This window comes from Ornithorhynchus anatinus, chromosome 4 (assembly GCF_004115215.2).
Source record: "Ornithorhynchus anatinus isolate Pmale09 chromosome 4, mOrnAna1.pri.v4, whole genome shotgun sequence".
Lineage (NCBI taxonomy): Eukaryota > Metazoa > Chordata > Mammalia > Monotremata > Ornithorhynchidae > Ornithorhynchus > Ornithorhynchus anatinus.
Window position 1 is genome coordinate 95,177,549 of NC_041731.1, and position 24,427 is coordinate 95,201,975.

Below are 24,427 nucleotides of genomic sequence, written 5' to 3' on the forward strand. Positions count from 1 at the left end.
GCGCTTACTGTGTGCAGAGCACTGTACCAGGCGCTTGGAAAGTACAATTTGGCAACAGATAGAGATAATCCCTACCCAACAATGGACTCACAGTCTAGTTACCTCATCTGTAAAATGGGGATGAAGACTGTGAGCCTCACATGGGACAACCTGATTACCCTGTATCTACCCCAACGCGTAGAACAGTGCTGTGCACATAGTAAGCGCTTAACAAATATCAACATTATTATTATTATTAGAAGAGGGAGACAGACAACGAAACAAAACAACTAGACAGGCAACAATACCATCAAAATAAATAGAATTAAAGATATAAACACATCATTAATAAAATAGAGTAATAAATATGTACAAATACACATTTGTATCACAGGAGTGGGGGGCCTGTGAGCTCTAGACTGTGAGCTCCTAGTAGGCAGGGAACATGTCTACCAACTCTACTGCATTATGCTCTCCCAAGTGCTTAGCACAGTGCTTGGTAGAAGCAGCCTGGCACAGTGGATAAAGCCCGGGCCTCGGAGTCAGAAGGTCTTGGGTTCTAATCCTGCCTCAGCCACTTGTCTGCTGTGTGACCCCAGGCAAGTCACTTCACTTCTCTGTGCCTCAGGTACCTCATCTGTAAAATGGGGATTGAGACTGAGTGCCCCACATGGGACAGGGACTATGTAAAATCTGATTTTCTTGTATCCACCCCAGCACTCAGTACAATGTGACTGACACATAGTAAGTGTTTAAATATCATTATTGATAATAATAATAATAATGTTGGTATTTCTTAAGCACTTACTATGTGCCCGGCACTGTTTTAAGTGCTGGGGTAGATACAAGGTAATCAGGTTGTCCCACGTAGGGCTCACAGTCTTCATCCCCATTTTACAGATGAGGTAACTGAGACACAGAGAAGATAAGTGACTTGCCCAAAGTCACACAGCTGACAGGTGGCAGAGCCGGGATTCAAACCCATGACCTCTGACTCCCAAGCCCGAGTTCTTGCCACTAAGTCACACTTCTTCTAGATTGTGAGCCCATTAATGCTCTGCACACCTTGGGTGCTCAATAAGTATCACTGATTGACTGATTTATAGGGGAAGAGAGTGGATAAGAGGAAGGAGAGAGCTGACTGAGTGTCTTAAAGCCACTGGTTAGGAATTTCTACTTGATGCAGAGAGGCATGGATAAGCCTTAAAAGTTTTTGAGAAGTTAAGAGGTGTTTACAGAATGATTTTTGATGTGGGCATCAGAGGGAAAAGGAGAGAGGGGAGAAGGGAGAGCAGAGGGTCTGGAGACAGGGAAATCTGTGAGGAGGAGGAGGCTAGAATGATCTAGGTGGGATATGATGAAAGTCTGGGCCAGCGCAGGGTCTGAAGAGGAAGGCACGGAACCAGGAAATGCGTGTGAACGAAAAACTGGCACGATTTAGAGAGACTGAATTTGAGAGCTGAGAAAGGAGGTGGAGTCAAATACATACCAAAGTTGTGGACAGGAAGGGTGGGCTGTGATGGGAAATTTAGGCCAGGAAGGTGATGTGGAAGAGAAGATGGGTTCGCTTTTAGAAATGTTGAGCTTAAGGTGCCGGTGGGCCTTTCATGTGGAGTTGTCTTGGAAGGAGAAGAGTGTGAGACTGCAGAAGGTGAGTAGTTGGATGAAGAGAATAGAGACTTGGGAGCCATTTGCTAGATGTGGCAGTTGAAAGTCACACCTCCCCACAGACTACTGCTGTCTCCTCCCAATTCTCGTACAAATAAACGTGGAAATAATTCAATGACACAATTAATTACATTGTTTTTGTACCAAAGAGGGCAATTCTTCTAGACAGGGAGCATATTTTCAAAAGGCTGGAGAGCTTTAGATTGTACACCTTTGGAATGCTTCCTACTCACTTTTACAAGTAACGCTTCATTGGCAGCTTGAACCAAATCGTTTCTTTCTTGGAGTTGTTTCTGTAGATTGCTCACAGTACCTTGGGCCTCTTCCAGCTCCCTTTTCACCATCTCTAACTGTTCACTGAGTTCCTGAATGCTAGACTTCTGGCTCTCCACAGACATTTTCCACTTTGCATGATTAGCCTGATGTGTAAGCATCTGAATACATGAAGATAATCAGGAAATGAAACAAACTTTACAGCTGAGTCTCCTTCACATTTTCACTTCCTATTTTCACTTACGGTTTCTTTTCAAAGGTTGCGAGCAGCTCTTTCGATAAGATAAATTTTCTTCACTGCCTCGTATTTTAGTATTAAGTCATTTCTGCCAGCCAGTTGGCTGGAAGTCTTTGCATTTATCCAGACCCACCATCGTGAGATGACAATTCCCTTTCCTTTTATTCTTTTGACCAGCGTCCTATGCATTCTTACCTCTGAACGGGATTACGCTCCTATTTATTGTAAACGAATGTTTAACTAACCAGCAAAGGAGGGAAGACGATAACAAAAAATGGACAGACACAACGTAATAAAGCAGCACCGCTGGGATCAATTCGATTTTGTCCTACCTCCAGCTGACTTGCTTCTTTTAGTGACTCCATGTCTGCTAACAGTCTCTTCATTTCTGTTTGCATTTTGGCTTCCAGTTGAGCTCCATGGGCTTGAGCACCCCCCAGTTCTTCAGCCAAATGGTTTGCCTGAGCTTCCTGGAAAATGGCATAATTAAGAGGCCGTAGCATTCGGTCATTACAGTGAATCCACTACGGTGCAGGGCAGTAGTTTGTGGTAAAGAAGATAGAATACTGTACTGTGATTGAAAACCTCAGGTATTTCAAGCCAGAGGAAGAAAATGCATAATTCACCTTATAGGCATTTATGTTAACATCTTGTAACCTCAATCAGTGGTATTTAATGGGCCCTTACTGTGTGCAGAGCATTGGACTAAGCGCTTGGGAGAGTTCAATGCAAGAGAGTTGGTATGCACAGTCTCTGCCCTCAAGGAGCTGTCGAACCAGTGCGGGAGAAAGACATTAAAATAAATTATAGACCGGGGGAGCCGCAGAGTTTAAGACTGTGAACCTAAAGTGTTGTGGGATTCGGGTGGGCTGCGTTTCAAAGTGCTTCAGCCATACTGACCCAAATAGAAGACTGAGGCAGCCTGGCTTAGTGGACAGAGCACGGGCCTGGGAGACGGAGGGGCCTGGGTTCTAATCCCGGCTCTGCCACACGTCTGCTGTGTGATCTTGGGCAAGTCACTTCACTTCTCTGGGCCTCGGTGACCTCGTCTGTAAAATGGGGGTTAAGTGTGAGCCCCATGTGGGACAGGGACCGTGATGTCCAAGCTGATGAACTTCTATCTACTCTAGTGCATAGAACAGTGCTTGGCACATAGTAAATGTCTAACAAGTACCATAATTATTAAGTACAAAGGTGACAAAGAAGGGAGGTGAAGTGAGAGAAGTCTTCTTGGAGGAGAAATGACTTTAGCAGGGTTTTGAAGATGGGGAGAGTGACGCTCTCTCAGAAGGGGATGGAATGTCAGGCAAGAGGAAGGGTAATAATCATCATCATCATGGTATTTGTTAAGCATTTACTATGTGCCAAGCACTGTTCTAAGCACTGGGGTAGATACAAGGTAATCAGGTTGTCCCACATAGGGCTCACAGTCTTAATCCCCATTTTACAGATAAGGTAACTGAGACAGAGAAGTTAAGTGACTGGCCCATGGTCACACAGCAGACGGGTTATACACCAGGGCTTGACCGCTGAGAAAGCAACTGGGATCAAGGTAGGGTAAATAGGTTGGTGGTTCCTAGTTTCTTTTGACAAGAGTAAAATTCTAACATGAGCAGCATAGAGGTGAGAAGGCAGATATGATCATCGCTTGTGGTTAACTGAAACCTATAAAAACACTATACTCAACTACAACATTTCCCGCTTTGATCCCTCTCTGAACTTCAGCGGAGGGGAGGATGTTTACAGTCAGTTCAAGAGGTCTTTACGCTTAGTCTATTTCAAGCCTTCAGAGCAGGAACCTAAATCTAGCCCCCTTTGCAACGGACAACCAGGGTTGAGAAAAGAAGATTAGAACAACATGACTTGGGTTGACCAGCATTTTCAAGCCCGAGAAGCTTTCCTGCAGTCGCAAGTCCATCCAACCCATCTCAATTCAGGGGTTTTTTTTAAATGGTATTTGTTAGGCGCTTACTTTGTGCCATGCATTGTACTAAGCGCTGGGGTAGATACAAGTTCATCAGGTTGGACACAGTCCATGCCTCAAATGGGACTCTCAGTCTTCATCTCCATTTTACAGATGAGGGAACTGAGGCACAGAGAATTTAAGTAATTTGCCCAAAGCCACAAAGCTGGGATGAGTACCCAAGTCACTCTCCAACCTTAATAACTCAAGTTGAATAATCATAAATCTATTTGGAGTTGTATTAATATTGAAAAAAACTCAGAGGTGTTACTACTTCAAACTAAAGCAAACAAATAAAATCTGTTTGCTGGAATCATATCTGCTTTGGACTTTGTGAGCTAATGATAAAATATAAGATGTTAGATGGTACATCCACAGTCAGGAGAAGAAGACAACCATCACACTGTCTGTTGTATTGTGCACTCCCAAATGCTTAGTACAGTGCTCTGCTCATAGTAAGCACCCCATAAATGTAGATGATGATGTTTGGCCAAATAACGTTTACTGTCACTGTCAAAGGTGGAATGTAAAACTGGACGAAGCTTTGGTTCTGACCCAGAAGAGCACCGCTTATGTACTTGTGTTCCAATAAAACTTCACTAGTAACTATAGACCGCAACACTCCAGTATTGGCCTAATACTGTAGTTTTGAAATGTTAAAGATTTTAACAGTTTTAATTCTGGCTCTGAAGCCTAATCCCCAGAAATGAAATCCATTTTGCAAAGCTCCCGAAGACCATCTGGATGTACTGGGAAATTGTAAACCAGGCACCCGAGCCACAGTCGCATTTCCCAAGGCTCAAGCTAAAAATCTAACCGTTTTTGGCATGCCATTGGGGCACAAAAAGAGGCTCCCTCTCCTAGACGCTGAGGTAAGGAGTGCTGCCTATCAGCACTCTCCCTCTTGGGCAATGACACGGGGGGGAAAAAAGGGCAAAGAGAAGCTGTATTGTACTCGTGGAAAAATAAAAGCACCAAGACAAGCTGTAGTGTAAAGATCCTGTCCTCACCAGTACTCTGCATTTGTCTACAAGTCACTTCACTTCCCTGAGTCTCAGCTATCTCATCTGTAAAATGGGGATTAAGACCGTGAACCTCATGTGGGACCGGGACTGGGTCCAACCTGAACGTGTATCTTTCCCAGCGCTTAGTACAGTGCCTGGAACATGATGAGTGGTTAATAAACACCATAAAAAAAATCCACTTCGCCCTGATGCTACAGTTATGGTGTCATTATCTAAAGGGAATACCTGGGAAGGGAAGGCATAATTGGAATGAATTACAGAGTCCCAGCCTCCTGGGCCCAGCCCTGTGTACACCAAAGCCTGCTCTTTTATGTGAGCTAATCATTTTCTCACCAAACACCTGCTCAGGAACTCATTTGAACTTTGCGATTCCTTGAGACACCAACAGGGAAAGCATAAGGGTCTACGCTTCCTAATTCTAGCATACACTCTCTGAACTTCAAAGCTGCAAAGCTGTCCATCCCTTGCCCCCCTCCTACCTCAGCTCCCTTCTCTCCTTCTCCAGCCCAGCCCGCACGCTCCGCTCCTCTGCCGCCGCTCACTTCCTCCCGGTGCCTCATTCTCGCCTGTCCCGCCGTCGACCCCTGGGCCACGTCCTCCCGCTGTCCTGGAATGCTCTCCCTCCTCACTTCCGCCAAACTAACTCTCTTCCCCTCTTCAGAGCCCTACTGAGAGCTCACCTTCTCCAGGAGGCCTTCCCAGTCTGAGCCCCCCCTTTTCCTCTTATCCTCCTCCCCTCCCCATTGCCCCGACTCCCTCCCTCTGCTCTACCCCCTTTCCTGCCCCACAGCACTGGTGTATATTTGTACGTATTTATTATTCTATGTATTTTATTAATGATGTGTATACATCTATAATTCTGTTTATCTATTTTGATGCTATTGAGAAGCAGCGTAGCTCAGTGGAAAGAGCGCGGGCTTGGGAGTCAGAGGTCATGGGTTTGAATCCCTGCTCTGCCGCTTGTCAGCTGTGTGACTGTGGGCAAGTCACTTAACTTCTCTATGCCTCAGTTACCTCATCTGTAAAATGGGGATGAAGACTGTGAGCCTCACGTGGGACAACCTGATTACCCTGTATCTACCCCAGAGCTTAGAACAGTGCTCTGCACATAGTAAGCGCTTAACAAATACCAACATTATTATTATTATTATTATCTACTTGTTTTGTTTTGTTGTCTGTCTGCCCCTTCTAGTCTGTGAGCCCGTTGTTGGGTAGGGATTGTCTCTATCTGTTCCCAAATTGTACGTTCCAAGCACTTAGTACATACAGTAAGCGTTCAATAAATACGGTTGAATGAATGAATGAATGAATGAGCCAAAAAGTTGGAATTCTGTTCACAGATATTGCTCAGCAAGTGGTGTTGCTGATGATAAAGTGCATCCCGCAACTTCATACCTGCCCTATAAAAAGCAGTGTGGCTTAGTGGAAAGAGCCCAGGCTTGGGAGTCAGAAGTCATGGGTTCCAATCCCAGCTCCGCCATTGATCAGCTGTGTGACTTTGGGCAAGTCGCTTGACTTCTCTGTGCCTCAGTTACCTCATCTGTAAAATGGGGATGAAGACTGTGAGCCCCATGTGGGGCAACCTGATGACCTTGTATCTACCCCAGTGCTTAGAACAGTGCTTGGCAGGTAGTAAGTGCTTAATAAATGCTATCATTATTATTTTTTAAATAATAATAATAATACTCTGGAACAGTAAACATTACACTTACTTTTTCTCGAGAAAGATGCCTAGCTTCTTCCAGTTCGTTTGCAAGCCTATCTGCTTCTCTCTGGGCTTGAATCTGTTGCCGACGGGTCTCCATTAGCTCCACGTGAGCACGTTGCATCTGTTCGCGAGCTAGTCTCACCTGCTGCCCTAACTCTAGAGCTTCCTTATAATGGTCTGCTAGGCTCTGCTCCTGTTCTTTCAGAATCTGAAAAAAATGAAAGAATTCACAGATATGACAGAGGTGACCCGATTCTTATCGTGACCCTATTTCCAATGAACGAGACCCTAATTCCGCAACTATTCTTGAAAGATTTAGTTAATTGCAAAGCCTCATCTACCGAACTCTCCAAGGGACTGCCAGTCCTTTGGGAAAAGGACAGTAACCCAGAATGGACTTCCTAGGAAAAGATAAACTGCATAGTTTTTAGGCAGAGGATTTCTGAATTGGTAGTTTGGATTCGTTAAGAATGTAATCCTAAATTAATAGCAATGCATATTTATAAAGTATTATGAAAGAAAACAATCGAGAGTTTTTATCCACATAATCTGGAGTCCAAAATGAGAAGAACACTCACCAAAAAATGAAATGCATGAATTATAAGTTATAAATTATAAATAGTACTCCTTGTGAAAAGTACTGGACATTTTTTCAGGAGATTCTGGAAGAAGGGAAGAAAGGAAATGGGGAGACTATTGAACAGCAGGCAATTTAGGGATAGGTTAGTTTGCGATTAGGTCAGTAGGTCACAACAAAATACCAAAAGGGATGCTTACCCCCTACAAGAGGTGGAACACGGAAATATTGGCAGACCACAGAGAGAAGGGCAGAGTTCTTAGTTTCTATTTGCATATTTAAAAAATGGGACTCCAATCCCAAGTCACGGGACTTTAATTATATTTAAAGCACAAACAACAGAAGAAAATGGAAATGAGAAGAATTCACTTACATTTTGCTTTCAAAATTCTAAAATCAACACTAGCCAATGAATGCTGACCAAGGAAACGCACGCCTAATAACCGAGACTAAAGAGGTAGTAAAAATAAAGAACTAATAATGATTGCGTTATTTGCTCGGTGCTATGTGCCAAGCACTGTACTAAGCGCCGGGGTAGATACGAGCAAATGGGATTGGACAAGTCCCTGTCCCACATGGGGCTCACAGTCTCCATCCCCATTTTACAGAGGGGGTAACTGAAGCCCGGAGAAAGTGAAGTGACTTGCCCAAGGTCACATGGTAAACATGTGGCGGAGCTGGGATTAGAACCCATGACCTTCTGACCCGTGCTCTATCCGCTACGCCATGCTGCTTCTCCAAGCAGCAACTAATGCAGCCTCATTTTAAAAAATGTCCCTGATGGTGGACTCGGGTTTAGGCCACCTAATTTGCCCCTCAGGCTGCCTGCCCCTTCAGGCCACTGCTGTTTTCCCACCGGGCCTCCTTTTACCCCTACCATTTCATCCTCCTTCTCCTCATGGGGCTTCTCCTGGCACAAGCCCCCTCTCGAACCCAGTGCTGGGGACAACAATGTCATTAGGAGCAGCATGGCCTAGTGGAGACAGCACGCGCCTGAGAGTCAGAAGGACCTGGGTCCTAATCCTGGCTCCACCACTTATCTGCTGTGTGACCTTGGGCAAGTCATTTCACTTCCTCTGGGCTTCAGAGCTCACCTGTAAAATGGGGAGTAAGACTGAGTCCCCTGTGGGACAGAGACTGTGTCCAATCTGATTAGCCTGTATAATAACAACGGTATTTATTAAGCGTTTACTATGTGCCAGACACCGTACTAAGCGCTCTCCCTCAGTGCTTTGACCAGTGCTTGACACATAGTAAGCCCTTAATAATAATAATGGTACTTATTAAGCACTTACCACGTGCCAAGCAGTTTTCTAAGTACTGGGATAGATACAAGTCATCAACAATAAAGACATGGTGCCAGAATTATTCATTCATTCATTCGTTAGTATTTATTGAGCACTTACTATGTGCACAGCACTGTACTAAGCGCTTGGAATGGACAATTCGGCAACAGATATGACAGTGGAAGCAGGAAGGAAGCCGTGAGTGGGAAGTCATGGTCCAGACGAGGCAGATGGGGAGAGGGCAAATAGCTAGTATATTCAACAGGCGCAAAAATGGCAGATCTACAACTGGAACAGATTTACTGGGCTTGGTGGTGACCAAGGAAGACCTTTATTATTATTATTAATAATAACAATAATAATAATTCTGATATTTGTTAAGCTCTTACTATGTCCCAGACACTGTACTAAGCACTGGGGTGGATACAAACTGGGTTGAACACAGTCCCTATCCTGTGGACCTCAAAGTCTCAATCCCCATTTTACAGATGAGGTAACTGAGGCACAGAGAAGTTAAGTGACTTGCCCAAGGTCACACAGCAGGCACAGGGCAGAATCAGGCTTAGAGCCCATGACCTTTTGACTTCCAGGTCCATGTGCTCTATCCACTGTGCCACGCTGCTTCCTTTAGTCGATCAAACGTATTTATTGAGTGCTGTGTGCAGTGCACTGTACTAAGCGTTTGGGAGAGCACCATATAACAAAATGACAGAGTTGGTAGACATATTCCCTGCCCACAATAAGAAGCAGTGTGACCAGTGAATAAAGCATTGGTCTGGGAGTCAGAAGGACCTGGTTTCTAATTCCGGTTCCACCACTTGTCTGCTGTGTGACTTTGGGCAAATCACTTCACTTCTCTGAGCCTCAGTTCCCTCATCTGGAAAATGGGGATTAAGAGTTGGAGCCCCATGGGGGACAGGGACCGTGTCCAACCTGATTAAATTTGCATCTACCCCAGTGCTTAGTACAGTGCCTGGCACATAGTAAGCCCTTAATTTAAAAAAAAATCACAAAAAAAACACACCAAAAAAATGAGCTTAAAGTCTAGACGGGGAGACCGATATTAATATAAATTACGACTATGACCAAGGTTTATCTTGGGAAGAAATGATGTTCTAAGCCCTTAAAGGGAAGATGGCAGTGGGGCAACTCCAAGAAGGCAGTGAAGCTTTACACCCAATCAGTCACTGTTGCAGTTCAGTAATAATGTTGGTATTTCTTAAGCGCTTACTATGTGCACAGCATTGTTCTAAGCGCTGAGGTAGATAAAGGGTAATCAGATCGTCCCACATGAGGCTCACAGTTAATCCCCATTTTACAGATGAGGTAACTGAGGCACAGAGAAGTGAAGTGACTTGCCCACAGTCACACAGCTGACAAGTGGCAGAGTCGGGATTCAAACCCATGACCTCTGACTCCCAAGCCCGGGCTCTTTCCACTGAGCCACGCTGTGTTGGAAGGGGAATTAGTACAGTGACTTAGTAAGCACTCAGTGCAGTGCTCTGCACACAGCAAGTGCTCAATACGATTGAATAAATGACATGATCAGAGTGGCTCGTCCAAGACCTGTGAACACCAAATCCTCAAAACTATCCCACATTGAGTTGGTCCTGCCTCATTTAGTGCAAGGTGAAAAGAAATTAGTAGTTAGCAAAAATATATGAAGGACCTAATGAATTTAAACATAACTGTACTCCCCCAAGCGCTTAGTAAAGCGCTCCGCACACGGTAAGCACTCAATAAATATGACTGAACGAACTAATGATTGTTAAAACCTCGGATAATAATAATAATGTTGGTATTTGTTAAGCGCTCACTATGTGCCGAGCACCGTTCTAAGCGCTGGGGTAGACACGGGGGAATTGAGTTGTCCCACGTGGGGCTCACAGTCTTCATCTTCATTTTACAGATGAGGTCACTGAGGCACCGAGAAGCTAAGCGACTTGCCCAAAGTCACACAGCTGACAAGTGGCCGAGCCGGGGTTCGAACCCGTGACCTCTGACTCCAAAGCCCGTGCTCTTTCCACTGAACCACGCTGCTTCTCATGATACTGCATCTCTGCTGAAGACCGGGGATGGGTGAGGCAGGAAGACGGTGTTGGGGGGGTGAAAGCATGAAAGTAGTAGCCATTTTTGAGCAAACGCTTCGAGAAGGGGGTGAGACAAATGGGTAAATGAGAAAACAGCACCAGGGCATGGGAGTCAGAAGGTCTCGGGTTCTAATCCTGGCTCTGCCGCTTGTCGGCTGCGTGACCTTGGGTAGGTCACTTAACTTGTCTGTGCCTCACTTGCCTCAACTGTAAATTGGGGGGGTTAAGACTGTGAGGGGCAGGGACTGCGTCCAAACTACGTGTTTATACGTCAGGCACTTCTTTACACACATAGATGCTCAAATTCTGTTGATGATTTAAGATCATTAACAGGTGACCTGTTTCATTCAATAGTATTTATTGAGCGCTTACTATGGGCAGAGCACTGTACTAAGCGCTTGGAATGTACAAATTGGCAACAGATAGAGACAGTCCCTGCCCATTGACGGGTTTACAGTCTAATCGGGGGAGACAGACAAAAACAATAGCAATAAATAGAATCAAGGGGATGAACATCTCATTAAAACAATAGCAATAAATAGAATCAAGATTTTATTTATTGCATTTTACTTTATTTACTTTGTTTATTGCGTTCACTAATTTCTAGTTCTGATTTCTCCAAAGTGCTCTCTAACCTAATGATTTTTTGTTCCACTTCTCCCTTTTGTTCACGAATAGCCGCACTCAACTGTGTTATCTAGATGAAAGCACAGTGCCTGGGACATAGTAAGCCCTTAACAGATACCATTTTCAAAAAATGAATGGATTCCTCATCCAGCAGGTAAATGTAGAGTTAACTGGAAGACACTAAGCTCAACTGGATATCAGTTTAACAGCTATATAGTGTATGCCTATTTTGCCTCACAAATTATTCTTGCTCCTTCTATTCATACTTAAGCTATCAGACCTAAAACACTTCCAACATAAAAAAGGATACTTGGAAACAACAGAAGATAACAAATTAAGCAGTTATGTTTCCAAAAATAGCAGCATCTGTAAGTCTAGTCACCACTCGACAAATAAGATATTCCATTAGACTGGATTCGGACTATAATATTCAGTGCAGAATATAATGGGATTATTATTATGGGAAGCAGCATGGCCTTGTGGATAGAGTACAGGCCTAGGAGTCAGAAGGTCAAGGGTTCTAATTCTGACTCCGCCACTTGTCTGCTGAGTGACCTTGGTCAAGTCACTTCACTTCTCTATGCCTCAGTTACCTCATCTATAAAATGGGGATTAAGAGTGTGAGCCTTATGTGGGACAAGGACTCTGTCCAACTTGATTACCTTGTATCTACCCCAGCGCTTAGAACAGTGCCTGGCACATATTTATTGAACACCCGTATTGTGTGCAAAGCACTGTACTTTAAGAGTGTACAATATAATATTAGACCCATTCCCTGCCCACAAGGAGCTCGCAGTCTAGAGGGGGAGAAAGACACTAATATAAATAAATAGAAGACAGACATTAATATAAATAAATTATAACTATATTCATATATACAGATATATACATATGCCATACACAAACACCAATTATAATTATAAATATAATTACAATATTATTACAGAAATCATTCTATTTCCATGGAAAAAATTAGTAATTGAAAGCCACTTACACTTTCAATTTCTACTATTCTGTGTTGTTTTCTTTCGGTTTCTTTCTTCAGTTGATTTATTTCCTGATCTTTCTGGAGCACGTCAAACTCTTTTTCATGAAGCTGTTCTTTAGTGCTTTGTAATTTTTCATCCAAGTTGCTTATCTGAATATTTAAACAATGCATTAGGCTCTGGATTAATTTTCATTAGAGACAGCATAAGGACAGAGCTAATCTAAAAGTGACGAGATCACAAATTAAAGCAGGTCGACTAAGAGAGAAATGTGAGGTTTTTCTCATTTTAAGGATGCCCCAAATACTAAAGGAAATGAATACAATCTGTTCTCCTATAATACAAGTTTTTGGGACGTCGTTTGGATAGGACGGTCTTGAGAATTAGGAAACGTTCTTCTGATGTCATATGTCTTTATACATCAGGCACTTTTCCAGAGTTCTTTACAGGACAGGTGCTTGAATTATGATGATTTCAGATCCTTAACAGATTACCTGTTTGTTGCATTCATTAACTTCTAGCTCTGATTTCTCCAAAGTGCCCTCTAACCTAATGATTTTTTGTTCCATTTCTCCCTTATGTTCACGAATAGCCACGTCCAGCTGTGTTATCTAGATGAAAGAAAGAGGGATATCCAAATTATGAAAGAGTCTCTTGTGGTCTGAAAATCTACTGAACTTTTCTGAGAAATGACTTTATGCCTTGATAAAATCAAAACCGTTTTACTTAGTACTCTAACCTTACAGTTCTATTCCATTTAATACAACTGTCTCATAAACAGGTTTAGAGGATACTGGGATGAGGGATGGTTAAGTTTGAGAATCAGATCCAGGAAACTCCATTCTCCCACAAACAATTCCAGAAAAAGAAAAAGTCAAATGTCATCTCTAGGATCTGAACTGATACATTTCTGTATAAGAACAACACACATATTATCTGTTAAATTCTCAAAATTCAAAGGCAACTACTCTACTCTTCTGTTTAGCTGCCATTCAGTTTTGGCAAGGATAATATTACCTGTTCTAAAGCTTACAAAGATCTACTCTTAAAAAAAGATATGTTCCACTTTCTTTGAGTGCTAACCCTAGGTGACCGACTCATTTCTTCCCTTACTGGAGAGAAAAGGCTCTTATACCCATCTGCTTACCATCTTCACTGGGTAAGAACTCACTGAAAAATTTGAGATTACCCTAATAGGAAAGTGTTTAGTAAAGTACGATTTAGGAAACCAACTTGTGCTGCTCTTTGTTTGAGTTCCCAATTCCTCTCTTTCAGTGCCTGGTCCATTTCAAGGAGTTCCTGCTTTTTATCCTCAATTTCAATTTTGCATTCGCTGTAGTAGACAAAGAGAAAAATTAAAAACCATTAGGATGTAACTGTCTTTAAAATAGTTAACGGTTAGATGGCTTTTCTGTACTCACGATGAAGTGTATAATTCACAGATATCTTTTTATTTTGAAAGTATTTCGGCTTAAAGAAATGATCAAAACAGACAACAATGCCCTGACCACTACTGGTACTGATATTTGATCACAGCTAAATCAAAAGCAAGAGGATGTGTTCATTAGCTGATCCTATTAACTCTGCTCGGCTCTCCTCCCAAGTAAAGCTTCTCACTGCCCCTATCACCTCTCTGCTTCCAGCCCCCTTGCTCACGAAACCTGCCTGAAACCTCCCCTTTCAACGCCACCAAATCACAATTCTCCCCTCCTCCCAAGCTCTGCTGAAATCCTATCTCCCCCACAAGACTTTCCCACAATAATCCAGGTTTATAAATTTGAAGGCACTTCCACCTGACAGCTTGCTTTACAGTATATGATGAGATATTTGCATGGTTGCTGTCACCAATAATAATAATAATAATAATAATTGTGGTACCTGTTAAGCGCTTAGTATGTGCCAGGCACTGTACTAAGAGCTGGGCTGGATACAAGAAAATCGGGTTGGACACGGTCACTGTCCCACGTGGGGCTCACAGTGTCAATCCCTATTTTCCACATGAAGTAACTGAGGAACAGAGAAGTGAAGGTACTTGCCCAAGGTCACACAGCATACAAGTGGCAGAGCCGGGATTAGAACCCATAATGTCACTGTTGATGTCTACCTCATTAGAGAGGCAAAGTCCCAAACTGGGCAGACCTTACTCTTTCCCTGAAAATAATATCTCCGGTGTGCAGGGATTCTGAAGTTTGGTATATAAAGCTGCCTTAAAATATTTATATACTTTTAATAGTATTTGTTAAGCACTTACTGTGTGCCAGACACTGGACTAAGCACTGGGGCAGATTCAAGCTAATCAGGTTGGACACAGTCCATGTCCCACATGGGGCTCACAGTCTTATCCCGATTTTCCAGATGAGATATCCGAGGCCCAGAGAAGTGAGGTGACTTGCCCATGATCACACAGCAGACAAATGGTGGAGCTGGGGATTAGAACCCAGGTCTTTTTACTCCCAGGCCACGTTGCTTCTCTATATTCTGGAAAATATCCTAAATGTAATCTAAACATGTGCCATTGATGGATTTTCCCAAGCTGTAATTTATTTTAGTGTCTGCCTTTCCCGCTAAATTGTAAACTCCCTGTGGGCCAGGGTCATATCTGATAACTCTTTTGTATTCTTCCAGGGGCTTAGAATGGTGGCCTGCACTTATTAAGTGCTCAGTGAATATAACTGATGATTGATTGATTAGCCCCTGCACTGATTTCCCTATTTCCAGCCTCTCCCCTCTCTAGTCATCACCAACGGTATTTACTGAGTACTTACTGTGAGCACAGCACTGTACTAAGTGCTTGGGAAAGGACAAGAGTTGGTAGTCACATTCCCTGCCCATAACAACCTTACAGTCCAGAGGAGGAAACAGGCCTTATTATTCTCATCTATAGCCCACTAACATCCACTGAAATTTAAATAGAAAAACTAAAATGATGAATGACTTAAAGAGCTTTGAAACACTGATTCGAGAGTATGTCAGTTTTCCAATATTTTAATAGAACAACCGTAAGTCCATTCTTCACTTTGTTGCCTGGATCATTTTTCTTAGATATTGTTCTGTAGAGGCCTCCCCCTGCCTTGCTGCATCCAGCTCAAACTCCCGATCACTGATTTTAAGGCACTCGAGGATCAGTTGTCTCCCTCTTACCTATTTACTCTCTTCTCCCACTACACCCCAGCTTATACTCGCTGTTTCTTTCAAGCTAACCTACTCGCTGTGCCTTTTTTCTCACCGCTCCTGCCATGGAGCTCTTGCTCCTCTCCCTGCATCTCCTCTCCCCCCCTGCACATCCACAGACCATAGCTGCCTGCTTTTCACCAAGACCTTTTGAAATCACATCTCCTCTAGGAGGCCCTTCCAAGTTAATTTATCACCTCCCCACTTTATATCCCCACTACAGTCACTTGAGCACTTTCACACCATCTGAGTTACCCAGGTGCTTAAACGCCTCTACGATACTTCTGCATCCTCTATCACTTCCTCCTACCTGTAACTACTTTCCTTGTCTGTCTCCCCTACTAAATTGAAAGCTTCTCGAGGGCAGGGATCATGTCGTGTAATTCTAGTGCACTCTCCCAAGGGCTTAGTTTCGTGCTCTATACAAGTAGATTGATCACACCAGAGAAAAGGGCATATTTAACACCTGTCTATATTCCTTTAAAGGAGCACATGAAGACCAGTTTCCACATTTTCCCAAATATTATGAAATAAAATTCTAAGATGACTGACGTGTCTATCCCAAGTTCTGAGGATGATTTCACTCACCTAAGTTCAGCTCTAAGATCTTTTATGGTAGTACACTTTTCCTCTAGAGATAACTGAGCATTCTGTAGCATGTCCCGCAGTGCTTGTAGCTGTTTTAAAGTGTTTTTTAATTCGACATGAGCGTTTTGCAGTTCAGCCTCCAGTTTTTCTTGTTTTTCCAGAGCACTTTTCAGATCAGCTTGTGTGTGCTCCTGCAGCATTTCCAATTCATTCACTATTATGAGGAAGAGCAAAATTAAAACTTCAATTTTTTGATAGAGAACTTTGCAAGTGATCACAATTAGAACATCAGATTTGCATCACCTGCAGAGGATTTCACCAAAAAGACCCAACAGAAAGACAGTGACCACTTTAGGTAAGTGATTTCTCACTTTGTTGTGGTTCACTTATACAAAATACAGCAACAACAGAACGGCTTACGAGTTTGGGCTTTCTTTTTTAACTCTCCTTGGGTCTGTTTTAAGACCATGTCTAAGTGGTTTAGTTGACTTGCTTTATTCTCTCCATCTCTTCTTAGGTGTACTAATTCCTTTTCCATTTCAATCAGTTCTACCTTGCACTGATCCATCTCCAACTTTATCTGCCTAGTAAAAAAAAAGAAATGCAAAAGTTAATTCAAAATATACTGAGATTTGGACCATGTGCTCTCCAGTTGAACAAGATTTCTAATTGGTTAGCATACAAATAACACAGCAAAATTTCTGGTTGGAATTCGAAAGCAAAACCACCATCCTCACCTCCCTCCTCATATGCGCAATGATGCTACTTCTGTGAGATACAGTCAAATAAAAACGACTGTGATTCCACATAACAGCTAATTATATCGCAATAAAACACCTTTTATAATGACACAGGAAATTCCAATTATAATGTGTGTTTTGGGTGTGTCACTTCCACCCTCAGCACTCCCCCCTACTTGTGGATGGTAATGGCTTGGACAACAGGGGTCAGAGAGTTTGGGGGACATGAGGAACTAAAGAGGTGCCTAAATTGGTGGCCCCCTCCTTTCTCCCCTCCCCAACCACCATCTTTAACTGCTTACTCTCCAATGGCTCCTTCCCCACTGATTTCAAACATTTCTGGGGATCCCCAGTTTGATACAGTTCTCTCTTGTCCCCACAACCCATTTTCCTCCTACCATTCCTTTCCAAAGCCCTCGGACGAGTTGTCTACACTCACTGTCTCCGCTTCCTTTCCTTCAATCCTCTCCTTCATCCCCTGCAATCCAGCTTCAGCCCCATTCTCGCCACAGAAACTGCCTTAAGGTCACCTATGACCTCTTTCTTGCCAAATCCAACAGCCCCCATTCCATCCTAACCCTTTTAATAACTGTGGTATTTGTTAGGCGCTTACTACGTGCCAGGCACATAAGCGCTGGGGTGGATATACGCAAACTGGGTTGGACACAGTCCCTGTCCAGCATGGGGCTCACAGTCTTAATCCCCATTTAACAGATGAGGTAACTGAGGCAGAGAGATGTGAAGTAACTTGCCCAGGGCCACACAGCAGACAAGTGGTGGAGCCAGGATTAGAACCCATGACATTCTGATTCCCAGGGCCGTGCTCTATCCACTACACCATGCTGCTTCCCTTGCTCTTGGTCTCTCAGCTGCCTCTGACACTGTGGACTATTCCCTTCTCCTGCAAACATCGTCTAGCCTCGGCTTCACTGACACTGTCCTCTTCTAATATCTCTTCGGCAGCTTCTTCTCAGTCTCTTTCACCGGCTCCTCCTCTGCCTCCCACCCCCTTCCTGTGGGAATTTCTCAAGGTTCAGCTCTGGATCACCATCAATTCTCTATCTCTTTCCAGTGCCTAGAAACTCATTCGCTCCCATGGCTTCAATTACCACCTCTACACTGATGATTCAGGGAAGGTGCATGGAAGGGAGATGATTGGAAAAGTCCCCCAAGGGAATAAGAAAGTCAGCAAACAAGTAAGTGTTCTTGCTTTTTAGGAGTGGGCTGGTCCCTTTTTATTCCTTCCTTCATTTTCAGAGACCAGGCCAGCAAAAAAGCTGGACCTCATTTCTGGAACTCAACTATTTAAGCCAGGTACAAGATCTGGATTCAGAACTCCAGGTTAGCAGAGTCACAGCCAGAGTCTCAAAACTGCATTTCTGCACTGCAGAAAGAAAGTCAGGTAGAGAGGGTAACTACAATATAGACGGTAAGCTCACTGTGGGCAGGGGATGTGTTTATTGTTGTAGTGTACTCTCCCAAGCGCTTAGTGCAACGCTCTGTACACGGTAAGCGCTCAAAAAAACAACTGAATGAATGATTCAGCTGTACCCTCTTTCCTTCTCTGCAGACTCAAATTTTCTCCTCCCAGGACATTCTCCTTAAATGTCCTGCTAACACCTCAAACTTAACTTGTCCAAAATAGAACTCCTCTTCTTCCCACCCAAACCCTGTCCTCCAACCAACTTCCCCATCACTGTACACGATATGACTATCCACCCTGTACCAGAGGCCTGCAATTTTGGCATTATCCTCAACTCATCTCTTTCATTCTACCCGTATAATTAGTCTATCACCAACATCCGTCAATTCTTCCTTCATAACATCTCGAGAATCCTTCCCTTTCTCTCCATCCAAACTGCTATCCTACTGGTCCAAACATAAGCCATACCTCACCTCAACAACGAATTCTTTTTTATATGGCATTTCTCAAGTGCTTACTGTGTACCGAGCACTGTACTAAGTACTGGGGTAGATACAAGATAAGTGGGTTGGACATGGACCCTGTCCCTGATAGGGTTCACAGCCTTAGTGCCCAATTTACAGATGAGGTAACAGCCAAGTTAAGTAACTGTCCCAAGGTCACACAGCAGACAAGTGGCGGGGCTGGGATTAGAACCCTGGTCTTCTGACTCCGAGGACCGCGCTCTTTCCACTAGGTAATAATGATAATAATAAAACCAATAATGATGGTATCTGTAAAGCATTTACTATGTGCCAAGCACTGTTCTAAGGTCAGCTGCTTCTCTGCATCAGCCTCCTTGCTAATCACCCTGCCTCCAAACTCTCCATCCTCCAGTCCAGACTTTTCTCTGCTGCTCAGATCATTTTTCAAAAAAGAGTTCAGTCCACATCCGCCCACCCCTTAGAAACCTCCACTGGTGTTCATCCGTTCCACGCAAACAGAAACTCCCTTCTACTGGCTTTAAGGCACTTAATCAGCTCTCCTTTTCCTACCTCACCTTGCTAATCTTGGAGCTTGCACACTCCTCTCCTCCAACACCAATATGCTCAGTGTACTTAGATTTTTCCTTTCTTGCTCATGTCCTCCCTCTAGGCTGATACTCCATTCCTCTGCACATCTGAGAGACCACCACTCTCCCCCTCTTCAACGTAGTATTAAAATTAGAAAGCAGTGTGACTTAGTGCATGAACCTGGGAGTCCAGAAGAACTGGGTTCTACTCCTGGTTCCTCCACTTATCTTCTACGTGACCACGAGCAAGTCACTTAACTTCTCAGAGCCTCAGTTGCCTCATCTGTACAGTGCATTTAAGTGGGTACACATAAATAAAATGATTCCTCAAAGTACAAAGCCAAAAGTCATGGTTTTATAAAAACACCTGAACCTAATGGGTTTTTTACTTATTACAGTTTACACTGTACAGTAGGATTCCGAAACTAAGAAAATTTGATCATGCTGCAAAACTCTCTCAATAAGGGCAAAATATACAAAGTTATAAACAAAATAGTTTACATAGAAACAGCGTGGTCTAGTGGGACAGAGCACAGGTCTGGGAGTGAAAAGGACCTTGGTTCGATTCCTGAATCCGCCACTTGTCTGCCGGGTGACCTTAACAGAATCACTTTACTTCTTTGTGCCTCAGTTCTTTCATCTGTGAAATGGGGATTAAGACCAGGAGCCCCACGTGGGACAGGGACTGTGTCCAATCTGATTAGCTAGTACCTACCCCAGCGCTTAGTACAGTGCCTGGCACATAGAAAGCAGTTAGCAAATACCATTTTTTAAAAAAAGTTTAAATTTACCTGACAGTGCTAGTAAGCTCAGTGATTTTTTGTCTCTTCAAATCAGTTTCACGTGTGGCTATTTGGAGCTTCTCCTCCAACTGACTTAATTCTTCTGCTGAATGTTCTTTTTGTTTCTGAAGCTGTTGTTCCAATTTTGATACCTGGAAAACCATTTGGAGTCATGTCATGTTAAATTACAACTCAAGGGCGCTTATACTGTGCAGAATGAAGGTGCCACATCAATGCGACATATTTATAATCTCCCCCTTCGTCGAAGATCCAACAGAAATTTGAAAACTTCTCCAGTTATTACATTTGATCCCCAAAAGAACTATAGAAATAACCGAATGAGAAACCAGAACAATTCAGAGCTTGAAAAAATCAAAGGGAAAGTTCTTATAATAAAGTCATTTTACAAATCTGATATGCTATTCTCTTACAGCACAGGACTTGCATTTTTGCAGAACTCTACGCTGAGGGAAACACACCCTTACGCTCACTACGTCCAAATGTGCACCCACATGACCACACACAGATTCTCTCTTTCTGTAAATCGTTTTTTTGGATACCGCGTCATGCCATATCCAAACGGATTCATTTGGATCTGTGACCTTTGGGTATTTGGTAATACTAATCATGATGGTATTTGTTAAGCACTTACTATTTGCCCGGCACTGTACTAAGTGCTGGGGTGGATAGAAGCAAATCGAGTTGCCGATTTGTACATTCCAAGCGCTTAGTACAGTGCTCTGCACATAGTAAGCGCTCAATAAATACTATTAATGAATGAATGAGTTGGACACAGTCCCTGTCCCATATAGGACTCAGAGTCTCAACCCCCATTTTACAGATGAGGTACCTGAGGCACAGACAAGTGAAGTGACCTGCCCAAGGTCACACAGCAGATAAGTGGCAAAGCCAGAATTAGAACCCATGACTTTCTGACTCCCAGGCCCATGCTCACCAGGCCACGCCACTTCACACTCAGCTCCATAGCATTTATGTGCGAATCTCTAAATTATTTATAGGTATTAATGTCTGTCTCCCCCTCTAGACAGTGAGCTCTTCTGGGCACAGAACATGTCGACCAACTCTTATACTTTAAGTACAGTGCTTTGTAATTCATACTTAATCTTATTCTAACAGAAGCGCACGATGAAAACAGCTGTTATGGCAGAACTGAGTAAAAATCCAGGATTAATCAGGCCAAATGGTGACATATAAGGGGTGGAAGCAAAAGCATTTTACATAAAGCCAAACAAATCTAGTCTCCTCCGACTCCCTCGGGAACTTGCTAGAGGGTGGGCCCCCACATAACCTCCCTTGGCAATCATTTTTCTTTTTTTTTTACTTCTAAGATGGAGGTAATATTACACTTAATTCTCAAAGGCTATATAAGAAAATATTAAAAATGTGTAAGCCATTTGTCGTTGTACTGCTTATTTGCAGAATTAAGGAGAATTTGGCCAAGGGAGAGAATTAGAGTCTAACCAAATCTGTCTGGTAATATCCCCCCAAAACTGACACAAATAAAAACCATTGTGCAATTTCATGTATGTTGCAGATAGTTTTTTTCCCTCTATCATTTCTGTTGCATATTGAGTGTTTGGCTATTTCTCGTATACACAATGGAGCATAGCTCCAAGGAGGAATCACTCAATTTTAAGCAGAAAAGATACCTTATGATAGGAGACTGTAACCAAGTTGTAGTAAGCTAGGAAGATCCGTGGCTATTAAAATGACAAAAGTATGAGGATTGGATTAAATCCAAAAATGGAGAATCTGTATCTCTAGATAAAAGCTGGGTAAGTAGAAGTCCAATGCTATAAATCATCTTTCATAAAATCTTCACATAATAAAATTCTTATTGATCGTTTTAATCAAAATATGTATTAGTGATAACACATGATGGCATACCCATTTTAATAGACCACATAGTCAATTTTTAAATGATGTCTATTTCACACGAGTAAATGTTTCTCTTAATAGCCCATACCTGTTTTTCAAGATTAGCTTGACTGTCTTCTAGTTCTCCATTCCTAATTGTCTCTTCTTGGAGCATCTGCTCTTGCTGCTGAAGGGTATGCTGCAAACTAACATTCTGTTGACTGATCTCTTGAAGACTGTGATTTCTTAACGTTAATTCTTTCTGCAGATCATTCACCTACAAAAATCGATTTTTATGAAAAAACACGTAAGAGTTAATGTAATGAATCTCCAATCTGCACCTATAAAAGCCACTAAAATGGAAGCCCTTTGTTACATAAATCCGCATTTCAAAACTGTCTTGGGGCAAAAAATAAAAATCCCATCTCTTACAGTGATTTCACTTGTTTGCACAAGGAATATGGGGAAAGGGGTGGCAATGGAACTACAACATGTGAAGCTCTGAACTGAACCACAAGAAAGTAGAAGTTTTCTCATCCACCACACATCGCCAGCACTCCAGAAAGGCAGGTGAAGTGAATGCTTTCAAGGCATAGTCTTAGTGAACCCCGAGACTGTGAGCCCGTCATTGGACAAGGATTGTCTCTATCTGTTGCCGAACTGTACATTCCAGGCGCTTAGTATAGTGCTCTGCACATAGTAAGCGCTCAATAAATACTATTGAATGAATGAGTGAAATGCAAATAAGTCACCTCTTCAGATTTCTTCTTTAGCTGCTGCTCAAATTTTTCCTTATTGCCTTCTAACTCACTCAAATGCATAGCGAGTTCATCTTTGCACATATCCAGCGCTGAACTTAATTGTCTGACCTAGTTACAAGAAAAACAAGATTTTAAAGGAGTAATGTCTGGAAATAAATGAACTGTAAAGAAATCTGCTCTCCTCCAATAAGGTGGTAGAGCTAAAGTATTTTCTAGAGAGCTCCTGATAAAACCTACGTGATAAAGTCAGCTCTCCCATACCATACACTTTCACTAAATGGATTGAAAAGAATACTTGGGGAATCAATCAGTGGTATTTATTGAAGCCTTACTGTGTGCAGAGCACTGTACTAAGCGCTTGGGAGAGTAAAATATAAGAGTCGGTAGATATGTTTCTTGCCCACAAAGAACTTACAGTCTAGAGGGGGAGACAGACATTAAAATAAATTACAGATACATACCTAAGTGCTGTGGGCTGAATGCTAGGCTGTAAACTCACTATGGGCAGGGAACATGTCTGCTAATTTCTCTTGTATTGTACTTTCCCAAGTGCTTAGAACAGTGCTCTGCACAAAGTAAGTGCTCGATAAATAGCCTGACTGATTGATTGAGGGTGGGGTGAATATCAAGTGCTACGGATCCGCATATTAGCAGTTTGGATGGAGAGGAAAAGGTGGATTTTAGCAACGTTGTGAAGGTAGAATTAATAGGATTTCATGACATTGAATATGTGGGTTGAATGAGAGAGATAAGTTGAGGATGATGACAAGGTTACAGGTTTGTGGAAAAGGGAGGAGAGTGGTGTTGCTTTCAGTGATGAGAAAGTCAGGGAGAGGACAGGGTTTGGGTGGGAAGATGGAGAGTTCTGATTTGGACATGTTAAGTTTGAGGTATCAGCGGCACATCCAAGTAGAGATGTCCTGAAGGCAGGAGAAAATGTGAAAACGCAGAGAAGGAGAGCGGTCAGGACTGGAGAGAGAGATTTGGGAACCATCTCTGTAGGGATGGTAATTGATATGAAGCTAAGCATCTAATTTTTAAAATTAAAGTTAATTTTAATCAAACTTTCTTCAATCGGGTCATGTCTGCCAGACAGAACGCAATGCATTGGTGGGAGAAGGGACTGGGCACATGCACAGCAGTCAAGGCATACAAAGTGTACATGTGCTTTCTTAAAGTAGTGTTCTTCAAGAATGCAATCCTCAAGTCCTGGGATAAAGGACTGCATTTCAGTTCTCTGAAATTTTAACCTGAGAAATGGAATCAGCTACACATAAGAGCTCTAATTTCTTACCCGATCTCCTCGGTGAGATCATGACCTGACAAGGTCAGGGATAAGAATAATAACAACAATAATAACAACATTTTAAGTGCTTACTGTGTGCTGAACGCTGTACTAAGCCCTGGGTTAGAGACAAGGTAATCAGGTTGGACACAGTCCCGACCCCTGCGGGGCTCACAGTCTAATGAAGAACACGGCCTAGTGGATAGGAATCAGAAGGACCTGGGTTCTGATCCTGGCTCTGCACTTGTCTGCTGTGTGATTTTAGACCTCTGTGTCTCAGTTACCTCATATGGAAAATGGGGATTAAGATTGTGAGTCCCATGTGGGA

The 24,427-nt window shown here is 42.9% G+C and overlaps 1 protein-coding gene and 1 non-coding gene across 5 annotated transcripts in view; both read right to left on the minus strand.

Annotated features, from left to right (window-relative positions):
• Window positions 1-24,427, minus strand: part of CCDC18 (coiled-coil domain containing 18) — a 72,639-nt gene that overhangs the window by 12,846 nt on the left and 35,366 nt on the right. For 3 of the 4 annotated variants that reach the window (XM_029063047.2, XM_029063046.2, XM_029063049.1), the window contains 11 exons: window positions 22,806-22,922; window positions 22,163-22,330; window positions 20,185-20,327; window positions 16,600-16,763; window positions 16,180-16,393; window positions 13,654-13,753; window positions 12,915-13,031; window positions 12,429-12,572; window positions 6,859-7,062; window positions 2,491-2,628; window positions 1,881-2,081 (listed from right to left, as the gene is read on the minus strand). In XM_029063047.2, the coding sequence (XP_028918880.1) occupies window positions 1,881-2,081; window positions 2,491-2,628; window positions 6,859-7,062; window positions 12,429-12,572; window positions 12,915-13,031; window positions 13,654-13,753; window positions 16,180-16,393; window positions 16,600-16,763; window positions 20,185-20,327; window positions 22,163-22,330; window positions 22,806-22,922 (1,710 nt within the window). The remainder of the gene's footprint in view (window positions 1-1,880; window positions 2,082-2,490; window positions 2,629-6,858; window positions 7,063-12,428; window positions 12,573-12,914; window positions 13,032-13,653; window positions 13,754-16,179; window positions 16,394-16,599; window positions 16,764-20,184; window positions 20,328-22,162; window positions 22,331-22,805; window positions 22,923-24,427) is intronic. The other variant, XM_029063048.2, reaches the window with a different exon arrangement.
• MIR30F (microRNA mir-30f) lies at window positions 3,815-3,932 on the minus strand. Its single transcript, NR_034767.1, has one exon. It is a non-coding gene; the product is annotated as a microRNA mir-30f (primary transcript).